The 22457-nt window shown below is 41.8% G+C and overlaps 1 protein-coding gene across 4 annotated transcripts in view; it reads left to right on the top strand.

The window, feature by feature from the left end:
- The window catches only part of rapgef4a (Rap guanine nucleotide exchange factor 4a), a 28500-nt gene extending 6187 nt beyond the window's left edge, over positions 1–22313 (top strand). The window contains exons 1-28 of one of the 4 annotated variants that reach the window (XM_047337463.1): positions 2871–3184; positions 7872–7944; positions 10919–10983; positions 12007–12057; positions 12157–12263; positions 12813–12934; positions 13040–13223; positions 13322–13406; positions 13798–13858; positions 14007–14083; positions 14165–14311; positions 15764–15879; positions 16958–17043; positions 17428–17506; positions 17605–17755; positions 17936–18024; positions 18107–18137; positions 18230–18308; positions 18625–18771; positions 19693–19790; positions 20009–20134; positions 20249–20427; positions 20516–20606; positions 20694–20744; positions 20967–21054; positions 21194–21258; positions 21364–21418; positions 21601–22313. In XM_047337463.1, the coding sequence (XP_047193419.1) occupies positions 7887–7944; positions 10919–10983; positions 12007–12057; positions 12157–12263; positions 12813–12934; positions 13040–13223; positions 13322–13406; positions 13798–13858; positions 14007–14083; positions 14165–14311; positions 15764–15879; positions 16958–17043; positions 17428–17506; positions 17605–17755; positions 17936–18024; positions 18107–18137; positions 18230–18308; positions 18625–18771; positions 19693–19790; positions 20009–20134; positions 20249–20427; positions 20516–20606; positions 20694–20744; positions 20967–21054; positions 21194–21258; positions 21364–21418; positions 21601–21728 (2616 nt within the window). In that variant the 5' untranslated portion in view covers positions 2871–3184; positions 7872–7886 and the 3' untranslated portion in view covers positions 21729–22313. Of the gene's footprint in view, positions 1–2870; positions 3185–7161; positions 7198–7871; positions 7945–10918; positions 10984–12006; positions 12058–12156; positions 12264–12812; positions 12935–13039; positions 13224–13321; positions 13407–13797; positions 13859–14006; positions 14084–14164; positions 14312–15763; positions 15880–16957; positions 17044–17427; positions 17507–17604; positions 17756–17935; positions 18025–18106; positions 18138–18229; positions 18309–18624; positions 18772–19692; positions 19791–20008; positions 20135–20248; positions 20428–20515; positions 20607–20693; positions 20745–20966; positions 21055–21193; positions 21259–21363; positions 21419–21600 lie in introns of those variants that run through there. The other 3 variants (XM_047337464.1, XM_035604863.2, XM_047337462.1) reach the window with 3 other exon arrangements.
- The last annotated feature ends 144 nt before the right edge of the window (positions 22314–22457 follow it).

The following is a 22457-nucleotide window of genomic DNA, read 5'->3' as shown; positions in this document are numbered from 1 at the left end:
CACGTTTGCAAAAAACTGTGACTGACGGGCTACCGAGTCAGAATTCACATGCTCAGCTTGTTGACAGATAATCGTTACACCAGCTCCCACTATTTCTCAATTAGTTGTTCTTACAGCCATTTTGCCAAATTATTCTGGCAACGGTGCTTATTTATTCCTCTCCGTTTTGCTGCAATGCAGAAAAACTGCTGATGTATGTTGTTACTGGTGGAATTAGACTTCAGACTGTTTCTTGCCAATTCTGATGCACTGTGGAGACAAACTGCCTCCAACTTCCCCCTGTCCTTCCCTTCCCTGCACCACTCGCTGGCTGTTTAAATAGTGTAAATGAAGTTCAGCTACTTCACACTGGCTTTATTAAATCTGAATTACATTTTGTGACGCATGAAGACGCCAAGCTGCGTGAGGTCGGTATTCTCAGTGCTTACTGCCCTGAATACCAGGGTGAACAGAGACATTTTCCATGATGCCGGCTGGAAAGAGATTGTTGTGGAAGGATTTCAAGGGAAATGTACCACTTACCCTGCGTCGCTGAAGAATCAGCCTGAGGAACCAAACTTACTCACCTCCCCCTTCAACACAGATCTGTCCTCCCTGTGGCCAAGCTCTTTCACAAAACTATGCCAGAGTGAGCAAAGCGATGCCCCAATGAACCAACGGATACAATTTTTTATTCATGGATGTCCATGTACATTATTCAGCGAATATCTTTCTCCTGTATGTGCTTTTTCTCCTTTTGTGCAGTGTAGAACTAATGCATTTTTACAGCTTTCCCTTTTCCTAATTTGCCCCAATATTTCTTACATGTGAGTTTGTTATAGTGTTCATGTAAAGGCCATCCATGGATGAGTGGTCCATGGGCATCACTCATGCGTGCAAGTTCATTTTTTTTTCTTTTGCTGCTGCCCGCTACAACCGCTGTGATAACGACTCGCATGTAACAGAACCTGGATTCTGTCACTGGGAACGAACCAGACAAGTGCGCCTGTTTGTTTAACACAGCAGACATGAGCTAACCTCAGCATGCGTACACACACACACACACACACACACACACACACACACACACACACACACACACACGCACACACACACACACACACACACACACACTGGCACGCTGACTGAAGCCTGATCATCAATTCGCTCTTCGCTTTGTTTCCTGCTTCCGATGGCCACTGTGATTGAAACAACACAAGTGTAATTTGTTTTTTTAAGGTTGTAAGTACAGTCACATCAGCGTGCATGGGGCCTGGACAGGATGCTTTGTTATCGTGCACACATCACAGGGGGGGGCCGTTGCTGCACACGTGTACTGCACACGCTTTGAATACCATCGCTTTACAGATGCATATGGTTGCATGTATTCTGCATTATGTGTTTGTGCTTGGAGCACATCTGCTGGGGGGCTGAGCTGAGTGCACGGGAGGGCGATCGGTGTGTCATTACCATCAGTGCATAGAAGCAGCCTGGTGGGCAGCCAGTGGAGAAAAGCTGATGAACAGGAAGTGGCAGGGACGCAGCGTGCCCTCTGGTGTCTGAGGATTGGGTTGGAAAACGGGACCACATGAGTTCTCTGGGTGTTGGAGCCAGAGTCCCTCCCAGTGTGTGCAGCGGATATGAGAACAGAAAGAACGGGGAGATTGAATCAAAAAACATTTGTGTTGTATCCCCTTATCTCTGTTCCCAGAGCTGTTCCTTCATGAAAAGCCTGCGTTGCAACCTGTAACCGGTCTTAAAAACACTGTATCTGGCATAATGTTGGTCCACCACTCTGATCCAGACTGGAATATCTCTGTAGCTATTCAACAGTTTGCCATACAATTTTGTAAAGACACTCATGGTCCCCAGAGGACAATTCCTGCATATTTTAGGATCCAAAAACTTTTCCTCTAGCACCACCACGATGCAAACATAAACAGTTCAGAGTCAAGTTTTTCAAATCAAATTTGTGAGTGACAGGAGGAGAGAATAAGGAAGATGGAATATGTTCTCTCTCCAGTGCCTCGATTTGTTACAGTCCCTCATAAAATCTAATTTTAAATTGGTGCCTGTTCAATACAAACCCTCATTCTAACTAATTCATGATGACAAATGTCAAATCATAAAAAGGCCGCTAGTTCCTATCAGAAGCTTGTCTTAAAATCATAGAAGCTGATCTGTTTAGCTGTGTTCTGTCAGTCAGGAGTGTTAAGTGAATAAGATTTCACACATTTACACCTGCTCTGTCTTTGTTCCCGCCCCATGTCTGGGTCTTAGTCACATATCTTAATTGAATAAGTGAGTATAGAGGAAATATTATTGTGTTGATTATAATGATAGTGATGATTAGAAATATGCATCACTAATAGCTAAATATCCGTTTTAGAAATGCTTGATTTGTGTTTTTTTTTGCTGGAAAATGCTCCAGGAGTTGAATGTAGCCGTCTTCTGTCTTTGATAAGTAACAAGGTCAAAGATAAGACACCGTCTTGTCTCTGTCCTTGGAGAGGAAGTGGCTCAGCGATAGGAGCAGGATACGGGATGGTGCTGCCTGTACATTGAAGGGTTGGACTCATGCGTTCAGAAAGGACAACGTCCCCATGTCTTACTCAATTCTGCTGGTACACGTCGAACTTCCCTGAAGAGTTGTAAGCCGGTTGAAGCGGCAGGGAGATTTTTGCAATACATTTTGGCATTTTGTGCTCACCAGTCTTCCCATCATGTGAGAAAGGTGGCCGTGCTGAAGATGAGTGACTACTCCTGTGTGTGTTTAGTATTAGCTATGGCTTGTGTGGTAGAGAGAGAGAGAGAGAGAGAGCGATAGATAGACAGAGGGAGAGAGAGAAAGAGAGAGAGAGAGCAAGAGAGAGCAAGGAGAGAGCAAGGAGAGAGCATGCTCTCCTGTGTGCTCCCTGACTGGAGTTGAGTAATCACCTAGCAACTGCTGCTCAGAAGAAGTCGGCAGCTGCCTGGCACTCTGCTGCTCTGACACCGTGACTTGCAGGCTGTGGTGACTGCTCCTGGTTCATCTCGGGACCACGCTGCACATGACCCACCACGACTATTGTGACACCCTCAGGAATCTTGGAATTGGATTTACATGCTGGGAGTGTCTGTTAACGCCTGGATTAAGAGGGCGTGGAGGATCTGCCGGTCATTCACAACAACAGTGGGCTGCATGGGACGCTGGTAGGATCTCTGGGTAATCTTTCTCAAACTTTTGAACAGTGTGACGCATTTGATTCATGAGAAGTGCTGTAACAGATTTGGGGCAAGTGAAAAAAAATATATGCTGGATTAAAATTACAGCAGTATTGTTCTTGCTGATTTAGCAGAACTATTTGGAAAGTCAGAATTTGCATAAAAAAAAAATGTAGCTTCTAAATTTATATAAAAATGCAGAAATGTTGAATTTCTATTGTAACTGGACCAGTGTGGGTGGAAATGGAATATTGAAGAAGTACAGTAGTTTCCCCGAGTTGTGCTTGCACGAGTTAAGAACTCTGCTTTGAAAACAGTTTGCACCATGTCACTTATGTAATCTGGTGTGAATTATTCAAAATACAAGAGTGCATTCATGCACATTGATGCTCACAATGCCATAATGTGCTCTAGCATGAAAGACCGATGAGGAGCCTGAGCTGAAAATGCACTGACACGACTTGGGTAATATCTTCACTGATCTGTCGTTATGACTGAGATAAGACTGAATTTATCTGGGTTAGATACTCTCTGACACATAAACACTTAAAGCACAAAAATCACATAGAGGTAAGGCTGTATGATCAGCTGTTTAGCCACCTCGTGTTGGGAGTCTACGATGTTTATATACACAAGAAGCATGGGTGAACATGACACGGGGATAGTAGTACAAGACGGGGTTATGGGATATGTGAGCGTTGTCCTGCTACAGTGAACAGTGGAGTCAGTGTGCGAGAGCAAATTAGCACAACAGTTGACCAAGTTCCTCTGTGGTAAAACAGAATGGGTCATCTGTTATTGCAGATATATCAAAATATCTATTTTACATTATTGTATTATGATTTTGTGTAAAGAAAGCTGTCTGGTGAATACAAGCAGAATAAAATTAGTAACCAAGTAAAAAGTCGAGTAAATAAAAAATGATTTGTGAACATTTTTGGTTTCAGAAAATTGTCAATGATCACTTAATTTGTCAATTCAAAGTTCAAAGCAAAAATATCATTGGCCATTTGTTCAGTATTTGTCAGGAAATGCTCTCCCTCTGAGTCAAGTTCAAATCCTTATTATTATTCTATATAATATTTATAATATATAATATATATAATATTTATTATTATATTATCCAATCCTAAGTAATGTTTTTTTCATCTGGCGGATTGAGCAGCTTTTAGATGGGCATGATCTTTCCTACTTGAATCATCATTATGAAAGACGAGCGTCTGTCTTTTTGATAAAAGTCAAAGGTCCATGGAGAGAAGTCAGTCAGGACTGTAAAAGAGAAAAGTAAGAAACATCCAGCCACCAAGCCGACAGCAAAGTCAAGGCTCTGTCGAACCATGAAAATAAGCCAGACAGTCATTATCCACCTGATTCTTTGAGCTTCGAAAGATCTAAAATGATTTCTTAATCCTCCAACCTTTGCGATACCTTTAACAAGTAAGGAAATGCATCTTGTTAAACCACTGAGCACATCTCAGTTACTCAGAGTAAATCCCTTTGAAGCAACAGGTCATAATCTTTTAATGTGGTGAAATCAGTTAACAATACTTTATTGAAGTACATTCAGATTTGATAATCTGTCAGACTACAGCGTTGTGATTGCTGTCTGGGTGTGGGATTGTGACAGATTATTTGACACAGTAGAATAGCCCTAAAGGACCATCTCACCCATGCTTCACTCATTGTATGTGTTCAGAAACATTAAACACCAGTCATACAACCGTCGGCCGTTATGCACAGAGATGTCTCTGTGGAGCCTGTTTCGGACTCTCGTCGCACAATTTGTCAGTAAATGTCGATGTGCAGCAAAAAAATTGCAATCCTGAAAAGCCCCCAAAAAGTGATTTACTGGTCTGTCCTGACTCTACAGCTGCAGATAATAGATGATGGGGAAACCTCTGTCAGTATGATGGTTATAAATGACAAACTATAGGGAAGTAGCTGCACAAATCACACCCAGTGGGTGTTATATTGTGACAAAGTGTAGTCATGCATATATGAATTTGATGTCTTTATAAACAAGCTAATAAAACCTAGTCAGGATGTCAACAGTATCTTTTATGTATTCATGATACCATTTTAAAAAACCTTTTTCCCACACATCTGCAGTATTATTCTATCTAGCTGATGTGTGAACTGATCTGATGCTCTAGTGGAATTGAATTAATAATGGCCAATGTGTGAATAGCAGGACTGATCCGTTTAAAGGAATGGTTTTACATTGTGGGAAGTGCGTGAGAGTTAGATAAGAAGGCTGACACCACACGGATGTATGAGAGTCACTCATGCAAGTAGGTCGGAGAGCACAAATCCCAAAGTATTGAACTAATTTAATTGTTATGAAGAGCCTAGCATTATTTAAATTTCTTCACCGGAGATGCATCAATATCATAACTGTCAACCCCTTAAAGCAGTACATGGTAATATGAGTCTGACATGGTGCATGATGTAAATTCATTTTTCCAAGTAATTTTTAATTCAACGATAATCCACAATACAGCTTCATATGTCTTATTTGTCCAACAGTACAAAACCAAATGATCTGCAATACAAAATGCCTTTTTGCAACTTAGAAACTGAATTAAAATATAGCTTGGCATGTTTGCCTAAAGCGTGAATGGAAAACTTCTCGGCTTGGACTTGTCATTATGATGTTAAAACTGATTGCACAGTATAATTGCGAAAGAAAAATGACACCATCATCAACACACCATCTGCCTTTATTTATGTCCACCAAACAAAGTTCAGCGTCTTTTACGACAGCGAACAAACAATAATACCACCTGGATCCACACACAAAAGTCGTCTGTTGCCTCTTGAAAAAATTACCCAAACAATTAGATTGATTATCAATCACCTTTTGATTTACTGTCCGACTAATCAGTTAATTGACTAATGGTTTTCGACAAAGAGACAATGATAAATAAAGTATAAGATAAAACATAGGTAAACGGAAATCCCTCCTAAAAAGGACGACGGTCGGCAGTGAGGCGGTTGAACGGTCCCTCAGGGAAACGGGTGTATTATGTGTCTACTGAGTCAGAGACATCATTGCCAACCAACTGAGTGCTTTTTACACACCTGACAATCCTCCCTCTGAAACAACATCCCACCATGTGCACCAGAGTCGACCCCTCAGGGAGCCCAGCTTTGTTGGTTCAGAGCGGATGAGTTCATTTGTTCATGTGCGGCTCAGTTGAAGTGCTCCTCCCTAATCCTGCGTCCTTAGATCGTTGACAGATACAGATTCAGATGCTCCTCGGGTCTACTGCATCGATTAACTGTAAATAATTACTTAATCTGATGTTTACGTTCGTAATCTGAGTATAGTTGTTTTATAGTATTTTAAAACCCTCACAAAGAACCCTTAATTGAGGGGGAAAAGCTGTGTAGCCCAGGAGAGTTGCTAAAGTGATTAGCTGACTTCAGAGGGTGGAATTGGATTAAAAAACCATGACCTCTGACAATACATTACCATCCAGGAACGAATGGCTGGAGAGTTCTAGCTTTCATTCAGTCTCATCTGACCTGGAGGCCACTTAGTGGTCCTCAATCAGCTTTTTATTGACCTAGAACAAAGCCTCTGTGGCACATTATCTGATTTGGGGTTTCTTTTAGTTCAAAATACTTTTGTACCATTACATATGACAGCGTGTTTAAAAACCAAGTTAGAAAAATCGGATACAAAATGCAATTTAAAGAAATCAGCTTGCAGTACATTACAGTAAAATGTAGTGTGACCATTTGCAATGGTTTGTTATCACCAACATTCAAGGTTTGACTTCCCAACCATGTCACACGGTGCGTGAGACAACATTTCTTTATGGCTGGATTTACCTCTTCGCCATGGACGAAAACATGACATTTGTACGAGAGCATGGGTGAAATATGATGTTCATTGCACAACATCAGCGATGCTGGAGGGCACAGTATTGGTATAAGACACATACAGTTGCACTGCTCTGCTCTGTTTGCTCTGTGCTTGGTTCTCTGCAGCTTGTACAATGTTAAGAAGTAAGTACTTGAAACAAGTAGAAATATGTAAATGTCTTAAAGAGTCTTATCTTTAATGTTCACCAAAATGTTTGTTTTTGTTTCCTAATTTACCAGCTTTATTGCCTTCACATTTTCAGTTTGCACGATGAATCATAACGACCGCCCGTTTGGGATTCTTCCACCTTTGTGATTATTTCTCACTGAACCCTACTTACATTTGCATGTTGGGACTAATGAGGACGAAATATCAACCAACACCCCGAACTCTCATTGACCTTTTTCTCATCTTCACATACTGGAGGCAAATGATGACTGAAGGGATGAATGTTCTGTTTTCTTATGCTGCGTTCCATTATACCTCGGAACTCGGAGTTCAAAAGTCGGGGTTATCGTTCCATTATAACCTTGGAACTCGGAATTACTGACCTCCGAGTCGGATGTTGCAATTGATAATTCACCAACCCGACGTCCGACCTTGAAACTCCGACTTGTACGTATAATGTGAAATGGAACGCAGCATTATGACTGACATAACATCTTTTGAAGTTCTAATCAAAAAATGTGTTGGCATTCAGCTCAAAGCACTGCTGCGCCTGATGACCTTAAAAAGAGCCGCAAACATTGCTGTTCATGCACCAACTGCCAATCGCTATGTCTGATTTGTTCTTGTATTTTCTTTTTTGTTGTTGTAGAAATATCATCAGTGCATGGCTGGACTCCTCGCCCCACCCTACGGTGTGATGGAAAGCAGTTGTAGTGCTGACAGTAAGTAGTCCGGCATCACTCTTTCTGAGTGCTTTAGACTTACTTGACATTTTATTCCCAATCCCCATTTGTCACATCAATGATTTCACCCAACTGGGTCTATTTGTAACGAATCACAGATTTGGACTATTTTTGACGCTCACTTGATTTGTTGGGAACATTTAGATTGCATTATTATTATTTATGCCAAAAATAGAAGTTGATGTTGTTTTTTTCAAAGTGGTTTCCATATCAGTTACTTGAGAAATAAAGGTACAGATGAGAAAAAGCTACTTTTTCTTCGATGTAAGAATTGGTCAAGATGAAGAACTCCTAATACTGTTTACAGTAAATGACTTCATACTCCTTGTCTATGTGACTCCATTACTGTCCGACCCCTAATTTTTATCTTCTTCATTGTGATAAAGGCTGATTCTTTTATTTCTGCTTTTCTGTTTTCTGCAAGTAAACTCGATTCTGACTCAGCTTTGCTCAAACAGAGCACTTGAAATGCTTCAAAGTCATATACCATAAAAATGACGAGCTGCAGGGTGCAGTGAGAGAATCCACAGCCCGGTGGCTTACTGGCAGTGGGTATGTGTGATAAGGACAGTTCATAAATGATGGACAGATTTAGTTAAAAATATTGTTTTATGTACCAAACAAAGATGACTTTTAAACAAGTCCCAATTTAATTCCCCACTCACCATAAACATAGGATTTGATTAATGTGTTGGGTTGCTTTTAAAAGTGGATTTGTCTGCATCAGTATTCCTCACAGTTATATGCTTTGGTGCATTACTCTAACAGCAGAGCTCTGCACGTTTTTGCAACATACAGTAGTGGGGGGGTTTACAGTGTATGCACTCCATACATGAATACACCAAGACAGAAATCACATGGGCATCAAGCAGCTGGAGCCTGATGCACTTTCCTGTACAGCACATCCACAGCAGCTCGGTGGTTTTGTAACTGTGGCGGCAGAGTGAAATGAATTAATCATGTTTTAAATACTTTTCTTAGTCAAAGAAACACTAGGCTTTTACAGCACTTTGGTCGTGAACAGGTGAAGCTTTTAAAGACAGCATTGTGTCGTTCACTCCAGTCATGCGTTCGGTTTACAACTATTGCTGTACCTGAGCACCTTTCAAAGCACGAGCACACTTGTTTGTCACACTTCGCCAACTGCATCTCTTAATCGTTCAGCTTTGAAATGCTCAGACCAACAACAACTTTTCTTCCCCCAGGAAATTCAACTTTTTATTTTGTTAAGTCTAGTCATGGATTCTGCTCTCACGTGCACACTATATGCTGCATCCACACTGATGTTTGATCTTGCATGATCTCACATGGACCGGCGTGACAGCTTCACAAATACAATGATGGACAGCCGCGCTAACTTCTCAATGCAACAATAGACAAACGCAAATTCTGCACAGATGCACGTCATATAAACAGAAATATATTCTAATTGTACAAGAAGATGGCTGTCACCAAATATTTATGTGAGCATTTTCTGATCTGGTGCCCTTGTTGGAACAGCACCACAAAAATGAATTGATGTGAGTGCTTTCGGATCAGCCAGGTCAAAAGGTTAAGGTTTAGTTTAGTTAAGTTTAGTTGACTAAAGATACTTTAATATCTTAATATCACTGAATATGTGAGATTTTACTCCTTTTTAGTATTTCTGATGTAGAACTTTTACAAGCATGAAAAGTTTAAGCATAAACTCCACGCAGAAATATAAATTAGTCCCTGTACCAGAAAAAAAAAACTGACCCATTTTATTTTTCAGCTTTTCTGTGAATGTTTTCCTTGAAGGATGTTTGGTTTTCCCAGTGGGCACTTGGTCTAAATGCCAACACATATTAAGCAACATGATGGTGAAATATAGAAAAATTCTCACATGACCAGGAATTACACGGAGCACTGTCAACAAAGATCCTGGCTGTTTAGCCCCAAGTCTAAAGTTACATATCTTGCTTTGCACCACTTTCCCTGTATTGTGTGGGATTCTGTATCTGCTCTGTGGTATCAGCAGTCTGAAAGGCCCGTCTAAGAATAGCTGAGGTTTTTTTTTCCCTCCCTGCAGATATAGTACAGTTGTGACTGAGCAACCTTGACTATACATGATTATACTATGCTATTTGTCCTGGAGGGGAACAGCACAGTGCAGGCTCAAAGCTCTGATAGAGCCACTGATAGAAAACCACACACCTCTCACAAACGCTCTGCATGACTGTGACATGAAGTATAAACACCCACAACCACATGTTAAGCAGAAGACTCTAATGTACTGTATGTTTGGAACTAGTTTCCTCCTCAAGGTAAACCCATGGAAGCCCAAATTACTTAAGACGTCGAGACGATGAATGAAAATGAAGTGGGGTAGTCGCTGTGAGCAAAAAAAAGTGGATGAAAACACAGATATAGTAAAAAAAACCAAAACCCTGGCTCACAGAAAACAAAATAACACTTGTGGATCGTGAGCTCACATGATGTGACATTGAAACCATAGAGATAATTGATTTAAAGACTCAAACAGTGGATCTATGGAAGAACCTGACTGTTTGGAAGTGAAAAATGACAGAGGAGAATTAAACTTTGTTAAGTACCAGGAATAAGGAATAATAATACTAGGTAGTTGAATACATTTTGCATCTCTGTTGTTGTTCTAAAGTCATATCAAATATATATATATTTTTATTTATTTACGTGCAGTAAAACAGGATTTTTCGGGGTCAAGTCGTCATGGCAAGTCAGATTTTCTTGTTAATGTGTTTGCTGGAAACCCTACTTGAAACTGTGTGAAGCATTTTTTCTTTCTTCAACACGTGAGCCTGCAGGGGATCTCTCGTACAATATCTTGGAGTTGGATAGAGGAGGATTGAACAAAAATGGGACATGCTCCTCGTCACTGATCCGTGTGTTCTTCCTTTAAGTAACTTCACATACAGAATATCCTCACACATGTCGTCTGTTTCTCATCATCCAGGGATGCCGGACAAAGAGAACATAAGCAGCAACTCGTTTGTTTCAGTCTCCAAACATCAGAAAAAGGTAAATCCTTCGATTTTATTTTGCTTTAGACAATCTGACACTCATTTATTATTTAATGCACATCTTCCTTTTTCACCACACCTTATGGACGACGCAGAGGGGCTACGGGTTTGAGACCTTTTTGGTTGGAAATCAGCGTGGAATGTGAAGTTTGTTTCAAGTTGGTCTAAATATAAATAAGGTGACCGGAGTTCTTGTCTCCATCCTGTGCAGTTCCTGTCCCACCTTTCTCCCGTTGTCTATTTTTCCCGGCCACTGGGCCGATAGCGTGGCATTGCCGTAGATTTATGGTGCCCTGCGCTTTGTTCCTATAAAGTTTTAGCCACAACATGGCTGCAAGAATGTTCTGTTGTGTACAAAAAAGAGAATTCCATAACATGTTTTCCTGTTATGTAACTCACAAACAGCTTTAATTTACTCTAACATGCAGTATATAAATAATAACTCTAAAAGCTCAGCCTCTTTGGCTACTGAGTGGACTAATTCTCTTGTGAATAAATGATGAGGCTTTAAAGCGTTCACATAAATGCATGAGTTACTGCCGCTCTCTGAAGCGTGCAGAATGCATTTTAAATGTCATAACCCCGCAGCCGGCCCCCCGAACAGTCCCAGTGGGGAAAAAAGAAAACAGCACAATATCCATGTCCCATTTCGGCAATTGAATGCATCAGTCAAGACTGTGGGAACACACTACTATTTAAACTCAGAAGCAATAAAGAAAGCAATAATTTCAATTAAAATTGACAGCTAATAAACACTTAATATCAACTGTGAGTCATACGGGAGCAGTGTGGAAGCCATCCTTTGGCCCACAGTCAGAGGAAAATCACCTGTTATTTAACTTGACTTCTTGTTTTTTCCCTGATGTCTCCTACAGCTAATTCCTAGACTGTTGTATTTCACAACAACAAACCTTTAATTCCAGCCGGCTTCTTGTGAGTGTGTGTGCACTGTGTTTTTTGTCATCCATGATGTCTTTCATTTCATTTCCACTTAATTTTTTGTTTTTATTTTATTTTGCAGAAGTCATTCATTGAAAGCCCAGCCAAAACCCATCCTAAATACATTTATCAGGTAGTAAACTCAACCGCCTTCTTCTACCTGTACATGTGGCAGGTAATCAGCAGGACTCTGTTGTGCTGTTATTTGACTTTCTTCTTTGATTTTCTCTAGGTGCCCTCGGAGAAGATCTTACGGGCTGGGAAGATTCTCCGTAACGCCATCCTCTCTAGGGCGCCTCACATGATCAGAGACAGGAAGTACCATCTGAAAACATACAGGTTGGTTGACATATGAATACATTTTAATACAAATAGTTTGTGAAAGACTGCATTAGACTAGCAATAAAAACAGCTATGAATAAATTTACGAGGTACAACACAAAATAAACCAATTTAAGATGGTAAAAGATCAATAAAGTCAAATATAGTCAAACAAATAGTTTGACTATATCAACACTACATTTTTAGTTTTACAAAATAGAATAAAGTAAATAATATCAGATTCATAAGGAACTGATATTATATGATGATCATATATGACTTTGTCGTATTCTATGGACTGTGTAAAGTTTTTTTTTAAACTATTAGTAGCTCTTAGTAGCAGGCTTTGGTGAGTTTCTTTGAAAATGTGTCCCGTTATGATTTCTCATTGTGTGATTAAAAAAATGAATTGAAAATGATTTTCTATTATTTGGATGAAGAAACAATACATTTGGTTTGTTGTGACAGAGTAACACAGACATAGACATAACAGACAATAAACCAAAATCAGACAATAGACTGGTTACATCATTTCCCAGCCATGAACTCTCACATTGACTTTCCTAGGCAGTGTTGTGTGGGGACAGAGTTGGTCGACTGGCAAATGCAGCAGAGCTCATGCATCCACTCTCGCATTCAGGCTGTGGGCATGTGGCAGGTGCTGCTGGAGGAAGGTGTCCTCAACCATGGTGAGACTCTGCGTGACGCCCGCGTCTGCGCACATGTACGCGAGGGGGGTTGGTCGATTTTTAAAATTGAAGGCCTGTTGTCTGTGTTGTGTTGTTGTGACGCAGTGGACCAGGAGCTGAGCTTCCAGGACAAGTACCTCTTCTACCGCTTCCTGGACGATGAACAGGAAGGAGCCCCTTTGCCCAGTGAGGAGGAGAGGCAGGAGAGCCAGGAGGAGCTGCAGGACACCCTGCTCCTCCTCTCGCAGGTCGGACCTGACGCCCACATGAGGATGATTCTGAGGAAACAGTATGTCTTCAAGACAGCAACCTCTAATCAAATATGAAATGAATAATGAATCATTGTGGTGATTTTACACGTTCGTTGACACAAGTTCTGTTTTCCAGTCCATCTGAAAGGACAGCGGATGATTTAGAGATCATTTATGAAGAGCTGCTCCATATAAAGGCCTTATCTCATCTGTCCACCACTGTGAGTAGAAAATTCTCCGTGTTAAGTGGCCGTATGAATCCTGCTGTCACTGTGTGGACGCTGAAATTGTTTCTGTCTCCTGTGGGGATAAAACATGCTCAGCTCCTCAGACCGTTAGGACCAGAGGGGTGGCAGTGAGGGAAAAGATGCAAATATGCAATGTATAAATCTCATGTTAGAGCCTATACGGATGTTTGGATACATTAGCTGCAGGTAAAATAATCAATTTGTGTTGCTAATAATTAGGGCAAATTGAGTGAGAATTTCCGCATTTCTGTTTGCACTGTTTGTCATCTTTTGGTTGCTCCCTGTTGCACCATCAGTAAGTAGAATGAATGTGTTTTAATATTGATCTTCCTCCATTATGAATCTAATTGTCCTGCTTGCACAGGTGAAAAGAGAACTGGCAGGAGTGCTGATCTTCGAGTCCCATGCGAAGACGGGAACAGTGTGTAAGTATTTCGACAAAATAACTGATGAGGTTCATGAATTCATAACTGCGTTACTGAGTAAATATTAATCCAATACATCCCAGATTAGTCTTTATTTCAGCAACAAGCCTTTCTCTATCTCTCTAATACAACTTCTTTTCTCTCCCAGTGTTCAGTCAAGGGGAGGAGGGCACATCATGGTACATTATTCTGAAGGGCTCCGTCAACGTTGTCATCTATGGAAAAGTAGGCATTTCCTCGAATAAGATAGATAGAAACTGTGTAAACATCAAGGCGATTATGTTAAGCGTGCTCTGTGCTCCTCAGGGTGTTGTCTGCACCCTTCACGAGGGAGACGACTTTGGGAAGCTGGCTCTCGTCAACGACGCCCCCCGCGCCGCTTCCATTGTCCTGCGAGAGGACAACTGTCACTTCCTGAGAGTGGACAAGGAGGACTTCAACACGATTTTGAGGGCAAGTGTCTGTTTGACATCTATTGATGCTATTATAGCAACAGTGACGAAAACAACAACACTATTGCCCTCTGTTGGCAAAAACTCAGCAGTGCAGCCCTCAGAGAGTGAGCTCAGCAGCCCACTACACCCAGCGGCTTAGTCATGCCACTAAATATGAAATGTGGTGATAATGACTCGTGTTTACTTTGAGCTAGAGATAACAGGCAGACTTGGGGTTAAGTAGCTGTGGATGAGAACTTGTTGTGTGGCGAACTTCCATCTGGGAGCTCTGACGCCATCATAAATTGATGGAGCAGCCTCCAGCATTACTTTTTATGTTGTGACATGGTGAAGGACAGAGGGCTCTGTATGATGCTCCAGCAGGTCTGGACAGATTGTAAAACCACACAACAGGTGACTGATTACCCAACAACTTGGTTATCTAGTTATTAACTGAATTGTTAATGTGCCCTCTAAATACTTAATAGCATTAATAAGAAGATTTGTTGTTGTCAATGAAGTGTTGGACGCTACAATGACATCTATTTTTCATTAACCCCCAATGTAGCATTAATGTGATTAAAAGGGCCTCATTGTCAAATGGTGTAATATATATTCCCCCCATCTTAATTGCAGCCAAATGATATTCACATCCAAATTTTTATGGCTGCATCATCTGCACTAATGCAACCACCCGATATGTCACCAAAATTTGTCCTGATGTTGTTGGTATCTATGGAAACATTTGGATCTCCACCTCCAGGTCACTGTGAGAAATAATTCAATGATCATCTATTAAATTTAAAGTTTTTCAAATTTCGCATTAGTCATGAGGTCACAATAACCATATCACACTAGAAAACTGCAAAACATCCAATCAGTGGTTGTTTTAAACTTACTTGTTGGACTTGGAATGCATTGATTCCCGTCACTATATGTTTTTTCTGTCTGAATCTCTACTCAAAACAATCCAGTCCAGGAACTTGTTAGGAACTTTCATATAAACCTCCTGCCTGCTATGGTTAGTGCGGTTGTGCAGTGACTGTACACTGGAAAAAGCATCTAATCCACTTTGCTCTGCGGCCTGGGCCCGGTGTTACGCCACGGTCTCTGCAGCAGGAACAATTGCGGCTATAGTTGCGGTTCACAGAGCAGAGAGTCAAACCTCACTGCAGATTTACAAGATGATCGTGTGATGGGGTAAACACTGTGCTCAGTTTACGACATGCTGTTTTCACTTGGCTGTGGAGGAGACGGCTCGTATTCACTGAGCACAATCGCACAGAACTTACACACAAACCTTTCAGCGCACCGCACATTATCGTGGCTGAATGTCTTCATCAGCTCAAAGACTATCGACACAGATCTCTAGTCTTCAAATTAGAATGCTCAATATTCATGTATTTACTGTGTGTGTGTGTGTGTGTGTGTGTGTGTCTGTGTGTGTGTGTGTGTGTGTGTGTGTGTGAAGGACATGGAGGCCAACACGGTGCGTCTGAAGGAGCACGGTGAGGATGTTCTGGTGTTAGAGAAGAGTCTCAGCAGCAGTCGGACCTCCGTCCACGGAGCCTCGTCCTCCAACTACAAGTAAATGTACCCGACGTTACACGGCATGCACTGAATAGTGCTGTATTCACAGACAGAAGATATGAAGATCTTACACATAACATGTTCACCACCGTAAACCAACAAGTAAACTGCAGGTGGTTGTAGTATTTGGAGATATTTTTGCAGTCTGATGTGATGTAACCATCTGATGTGATGTAACCATCAAGACCACGACAATCAATGAACTGGGCGGTGGCTCAGTGCACCATGTAGCTTGTCCGTGACACAAATCCTATTCTTTCCTACTGAAGACTCACAAATATATATTTATAAAGTGTCTTAAAAAAGAGCCTAGGAGTATTCTTAGCAAACATTACTCAAACAAGACTAAACATTGCATTTGCACAGATTTTTCATATTGTTGGTTTTAGTTTTATTTAATTGGATTTACAGACAGTGTGAAAAAATAGAATATCACCAGCCTTCTTCTAAAATGAATTGGAAATCCCTGGACAATACTGGATTCTATCCGTCAGTGTGACCAGCGAATGAAAAGGCTTCCTGGTCACACAGGCAGCACAAGCACAGAGCAATCCTGTGCACTGCACCCGGCCAGAGTCACTGTGCCACAGACGGCGTAATAGAGAGACACATTAATGGTAATGACAGACGAGCTCCCCTGGGGGTAAAAGAAGGCCTGGCAAGTCACAATTACTTGTTCAGGGTCTAATCAGCTGCGCCCCTCATACACAAGAGTGTTCTCGCCCATGAGTGGGGAAGACACAGGATTGCTTGTGTTGCTCGCTCTTTTGCTGCCGATAGCAAGTAATGAAAACAAACGAGGCTGGATTTTGTTCATTGTCCTTCACAGAGAAGATTCCCCCTTCATTTAAAAAATTATTTTTTTTGGGACTTCACTGAAAGCTCTCTGCCCAGACTCCTCTTAATCTTTAGCCGGCCCAAGAACTCTTTGATTGTAAATAGGATTGTTATGAAATGAAGCAATCACCGACACAAGTTGAAGTAAATCGGCGGAGGGCCACGGTTGCGTCATTAAGCATGAAGAGCCAGGGTTTCTTGATTGGTGAAGGGTGTGTTTTATTCTGTCTCGCTCCAGATACAAGGTAATGTCGGGGACGCCGGAGAAGATTTTGGAGCACCTCCTTGAAATGATGCGATTGGATTCTCAATTCACAGAGTCAGGTAGCCCCAGTACTCAGCATGAAACATTCAGTGTGGCAGATTAGAGCCATTTGATATAATCTGTCAATATCATGATCATTTCCTATGAAGGGTTTTCTGCCGTGCAGTGTATTTATTCTCTCTCTGGCTCAGTGTCTCTCTCCTCTCTCCTCCCTTCTGCTCTGCACTGACCTGGTTGCTCTCATCTATAATTATCCACACATCACAGAGCTGATCTAATTACTCTCGCTTGTGTGGATACATATGGTTTTCATTTGCCTGCAGAGGTGACAGAGACGGGGGCCATGTGGATCACGGCCTGATGGCTCTGGACGCTGTCGATTTGTTCTTACACTGGCATCACAGGTGTTTGACATGAGCGTCTCTACCGTTTTTTTGTCACAGACGCAGCCTTAGAGGACTTTGTGCTCATGCACTGTGTCTTCATTCCAAACAGTCAACTATGTCCAGTGTTGATGGCCCAATATCCTTTCAGCCCTCTGTTACCCAATGTTCTTGTCTCATGCTGGGAAACAAAAACTGCACTGTAATCCGTGGTTTGGATCTTTAACTGCTGTGCACCTACCATGCCCAGGCCTTGCAGGGCTCTGAGCAGGAGAAGCTTGATTACACACTGAACAACAAGCGCAGGGTGATCCGCCTGGTGACGCAATGGGCAGCTGTACACGGATATCAGCTGCAGGAGGAGGACGCCTCGGTGGCCTTCCTGCAGGTCAGCCTATAGATATGAGCGCATATACAACCACTGTATAGAGCAGAAGCATCAGCAATACACTTTGATAATCAATTTAAAATAAATCAATGTCTCTTTTGGAATCTCATTGCATTTTAGATTGTATGTGAGAGTTCATAATGTTGCAGGAGGAGAAATGTTTGTGTAACTGTTTTGCAGGAGTTCTTCATGGCCGCCTCTGATGATGCCAAAGCGATTCCAGCCATCAGGGATCAGCTGACAGAGCTGGGGAGAATCGTAAAGCACAAGTAAGTTGCCACCCTTGTGACATTTCTTGTTCGACGGGCAGCCCCGGAGCCCTCGGTTTGACTTACTGTTTTCATGTTGCAGCACTGAAGGTGCCAGAGTCTCACAGAAAAAGGTACGTTAAAGACTGACCCTTTCACCGTCACATGCAGATTTTGATTTATTGTGCATACTTGTGGACCCAAACTTGTTGAATTTTTGTCACAGCACAAAGTCCTTCTGCGGCAGTTCAGCATGGGAAATGAGAAGCTTCACAAGCGTCAGCCCATCAAGGGCAATGATGAAAGTGAGTACAGGACACATGGGTCACTGTTACATGACATCCACTATTTGAAATGTTTATGTTACATAGTCTTAACCCCAACTGATTTTCATTAGACAAACATTTTGAATTGAGGGGGTTTAAAGCAGCAGCAGAAAATACCACTCCCCTTTCATATATATTTTTCCTTCTTTCTTCTCTTGTGAATCATCCCATGATCCCTCAGATTCGTCTCGTGACCCCTTGGTTGGCAAATATCCAAACATTAACCTGCTTGTTTTACTGCTCCTTCGCGCTCTCTCGCCGACAATCCCACATTCCCTCTGATTCATTTCTCCAGTTCTGTTCAAAGTCTACTGCTGTGACCATACCTACACCACAATCCGGGTCCCTGTGGCCACCTCAGTCACGGAGGTCACCGGTGCTGTGGCCGACAAGTTGGGGTCAGCAGAGGACCTGCTCCTGGTCAACCTCAGTTCGGCAGGAGGTGAGAGCAGTGGCGGCTACACGTTAACCAAGACGGAGCAAATGGCGAGCCCGGGCTTTGTGTTACACTAATTAATCCCCGGCTGATTTAGTGAGAATTGAGCTGCCTTTTGCCGAGAGTCTGCTGAGTGTGAATGGGCTGTGACAGTAGGTGCTAAAAGAACGCCCTTTTGAAGCAGCTTGAGAAAAAAACAACCTGAGCCTCTCAAGACATTTAGCGTGAGGCTGTTGGAGTTGCTGGCTGCTCCTCACTGCAGTCATGTTCCTTTGTCTCTGCCAGAGACGTCGTATGCAGCTTCATTGCACTTTGTTCACACTTGACCTGCACCCCTTCCTTATCAGCGGCGAGTAAAAAACAAAAACAGAGCAGAAACTGATTCAGAGGTCAAATGTCTCTGACCAATGAACTTTAGCTTTGCAAGGAAAAACTGAATAATTCCCAATGAAAGAGCTCTTATAGGCTCTGTAGCTTGTAACCACGCCCAGCACGAAGTTCATGCTCTCTCCAAACTTGCTGAACGCGCTGAATATAACTCGACAGGCTCTGTAATTCAGCTTAGTGTTTTAACTCCCGCAAGAGTTCAATTTTAACTCTTGAAAGCTGTTAAAATATGGTTTGATGGTCTCTCATCTACACTCGACTGGAGTCGATTTTAACCCTCACAGATGATGGCCAAATTTCATGGCAGTCCATCTAGCAGTTGTCAAGACATTTCACTGCAAACCGCAAAAATCAAGTAAAAGTCCAGGATTCACCAGAGTCAGTCGTCTTCTAAAAAAACGTCAAGTTGATCGATGAAATATTTGTTTAGATATTTCAGTCCCACAGAGGTGGGGCGTGGAGTGACCATATCACAGTCATGATTCAGAGAGGCCTCCGTTTATTTTCTTAACCCATGTGCGTTATGTTTTCATTTTAAAGAGAAATTGATCTTCAAGCCCAACGATGTGTCGGTGTTCTCCACTCTCAGCCCAAATGGACGGCTGTTTGCCTGCCGAAGGGACCAGTTGGATTCTTTGGTATGTTAAGGCCTCTCAGAAAACACACACTGCACACGACACGCTCGTCACAAACACATATTTAACAGCAAGTGTGTTAACATTTGCTATATCTTGGTCTACTATATAGATATCATATGATATATGATATGTTTGATTTGGCGTCATCAGCATGGATTCCTGATACAGTAGATGACGTGATAATCAAATATAAAAGACATGTTTTTCCTGTTTTCCAGACTCCTTTACCCGAGCAGGAGGGTCCCTCCACAGGGTCACTGGCCAGCTTTGAGTTGATTAGCTCAAAGGATGTGGCTTATCATATGACCGCATATGACTGGGAGCTTTTCCACTGTGTGCACGAGGTACAACTGGGAGGCCGGGTACCTTTAGCAGAACTGATCTTTGTACGATGTCCTCCAGAAGGCTGGCAACATTCATGGTGTTGTTCTTGTGTTTTTCCTGTGTCTATCTTACAGCTTGAACTTCTCTACCACACATTTGGGAGGCAAAATGTCAAGAAAACCACGGTGAACCTGGATCTGTTCCTGAGGAGGTTTAATGAAATCCAGTTTTGGGTGATCTCCGAGGTGTGTCTGTGCTCTCAGCTCAGCAAGCGCGTTCAGCTTCTCAAGAAGTTCATCAAGATTGCTGCCCAGTGAGTGGACTATACATCATTTGACTCTCAGTGCAGCATTGTTTTTTCCCTACCCTGTCTTACCTTTTTTTCGTGTTTCCTGTCACAGCTGTAAGGAGTACAGGAACCTGAACGCCTTCTTTGCCGTCATTATGGGCCTGAGTAATCCTGCAGTGAGCCGGCTGAGCCAGACCTGGGAGGTGGGTTATACAGATTTTAATCCGTCTGGTTAGAATTACTAATATCTTAACTGTAAGCCGACCTCCCTTTGTCATTTGTGTTCACAGAAACTTCCCAGCAAATTCAAGAAGTTTTACAGTGAATTTGAAAACTTGATGGTAAGAGGCAACAAGTCCTTTTTTTCTTCACACACACACAGTGTGTCCATCTTTGAGTGGTTTTGCTTCTATTCTAGACAAATACTGAGTAGAACATCATCAGGATTATTGCGCCGTCAGATGCTCACTGTGGGTTTAGCAGCGTCACCCTTGGCCGGGACTGTGATGGATCCGTTTGACACGGTGACGGTAGAGCTCACAACAGTGTGACTGTTTCCACAGGACCCGTCCAGGAACCACAGAGCTTACCGACTGACAGTTGCCAAGCTGGAGCCTCCCATCATTCCCTTCATGCCGCTGCTGATCAAAGGTAATTGACATTTATTTGTTGACCATTTATCTTAACATCGTTTTGACCAGTGCATCATTGTTGAGTTGCTTCTCCTACAGAAAGATCTGGTGGCATCTTTGCTCCTTCAATGCTCACTGCTTTTCATTGTTTCTTCCAGACATGACTTTCACTCATGAGGGCAACAGGACATTTATTGACAGTTTGGTCAATTTCGAAAAAATGGTGAGGCTCTGGAAGTGCAGATTAGTGTCCAGCAGTTGGTGTAGATCTTTTATTCATCGGTCAATTCCTGATATCTGTTGCTGATTGTAACTCTTTGTCTTGCAGCGAATGATAGCTAATACGGTGAAGACCATGAGACACTGTAGGAGCCAGCCGTTCAGTAAGTCCAAAATCATCATTACATAATAATGAATCAGTGGAAATACAGTATGTGCAAAGAAATTATTTTACACAGACCTCAGAGATCTCTTTTGATTTTATTTTCAAGAGACTGTAGTTGAGCATTTGTCTCACAGTTTTTCATGTTCTTCTCCAACACCTCCTTATTGTCAATATATTCAGGCCCAGATTCACCTCTGGCCAGCAAGACCCACCCAGAAGTTCGGACTTATGTTCGTCAGCTCAACGTGATCGACAACCAACGGACGCTTACTCAGCTCTCTCATGAACTCGAGCCTCGCAGGTCTTGAAACCAGTCAGGGACAGAAGTGTTCCATTCTGATGCTGCTTTATGAAAAGTCCTTAAAGTGGGACGATCGTTCTCCAGTACAGGCAAACACATGGAGGACCCAATGATGTTATCACATAATAAGATGTTGTTTCAGATGCCGTTGCCTGACTTGTTTAAGCCTTTTAATTTTGCAGTTATTTGTACTTTGGCAGGTGAACAACCTCTCATATCACTGTGCTGCCGATACTGTACCACCTTCATCTCCAACTCAAACAAGGGGGACAGTTGAAGAAATCAAAGATTTTCATGGGATCTAAACTTCAGACGTTAACACAACAATAATTGATGCTGATGCTTTAAAAATACAAAAAGGCCAATTATATTCCTGATATCATGTTATTTCATAACTTTTGTATCAAACCATATTTATACATATTTAACATTTGTGAGATTCCTGTGTTGTAAATTGTGTACAAATATTTATTTTGACATCAGCATGCGAAGGATTATGACTGTTCGACTTTTTATTGATGTGAGCACATTTCTCGTGTCTGAATGTCTGAAAACCTTGCGTGTGCTGTAAATATTAAATATTTTAGATGTATTTGCGTGGGATATTGTTGTTCCTGTTTTGCTCTGCCATCCAATTAATTAGCTGATTTTAACCATGGTATATAAAAAATGCAGTTTATGATTTGTCATACAATAAAACTGGATTTAAACAATTAAATAACAATAATAAGTGAAA

The sequence above is a fragment of the Scophthalmus maximus genome, chromosome 14 (assembly GCF_022379125.1).
Source record: "Scophthalmus maximus strain ysfricsl-2021 chromosome 14, ASM2237912v1, whole genome shotgun sequence".
Taxonomy (NCBI): Eukaryota; Metazoa; Chordata; class Actinopteri; order Pleuronectiformes; family Scophthalmidae; genus Scophthalmus; species Scophthalmus maximus.
This window is presented reverse-complemented; position numbering and strand designations above follow the sequence as displayed.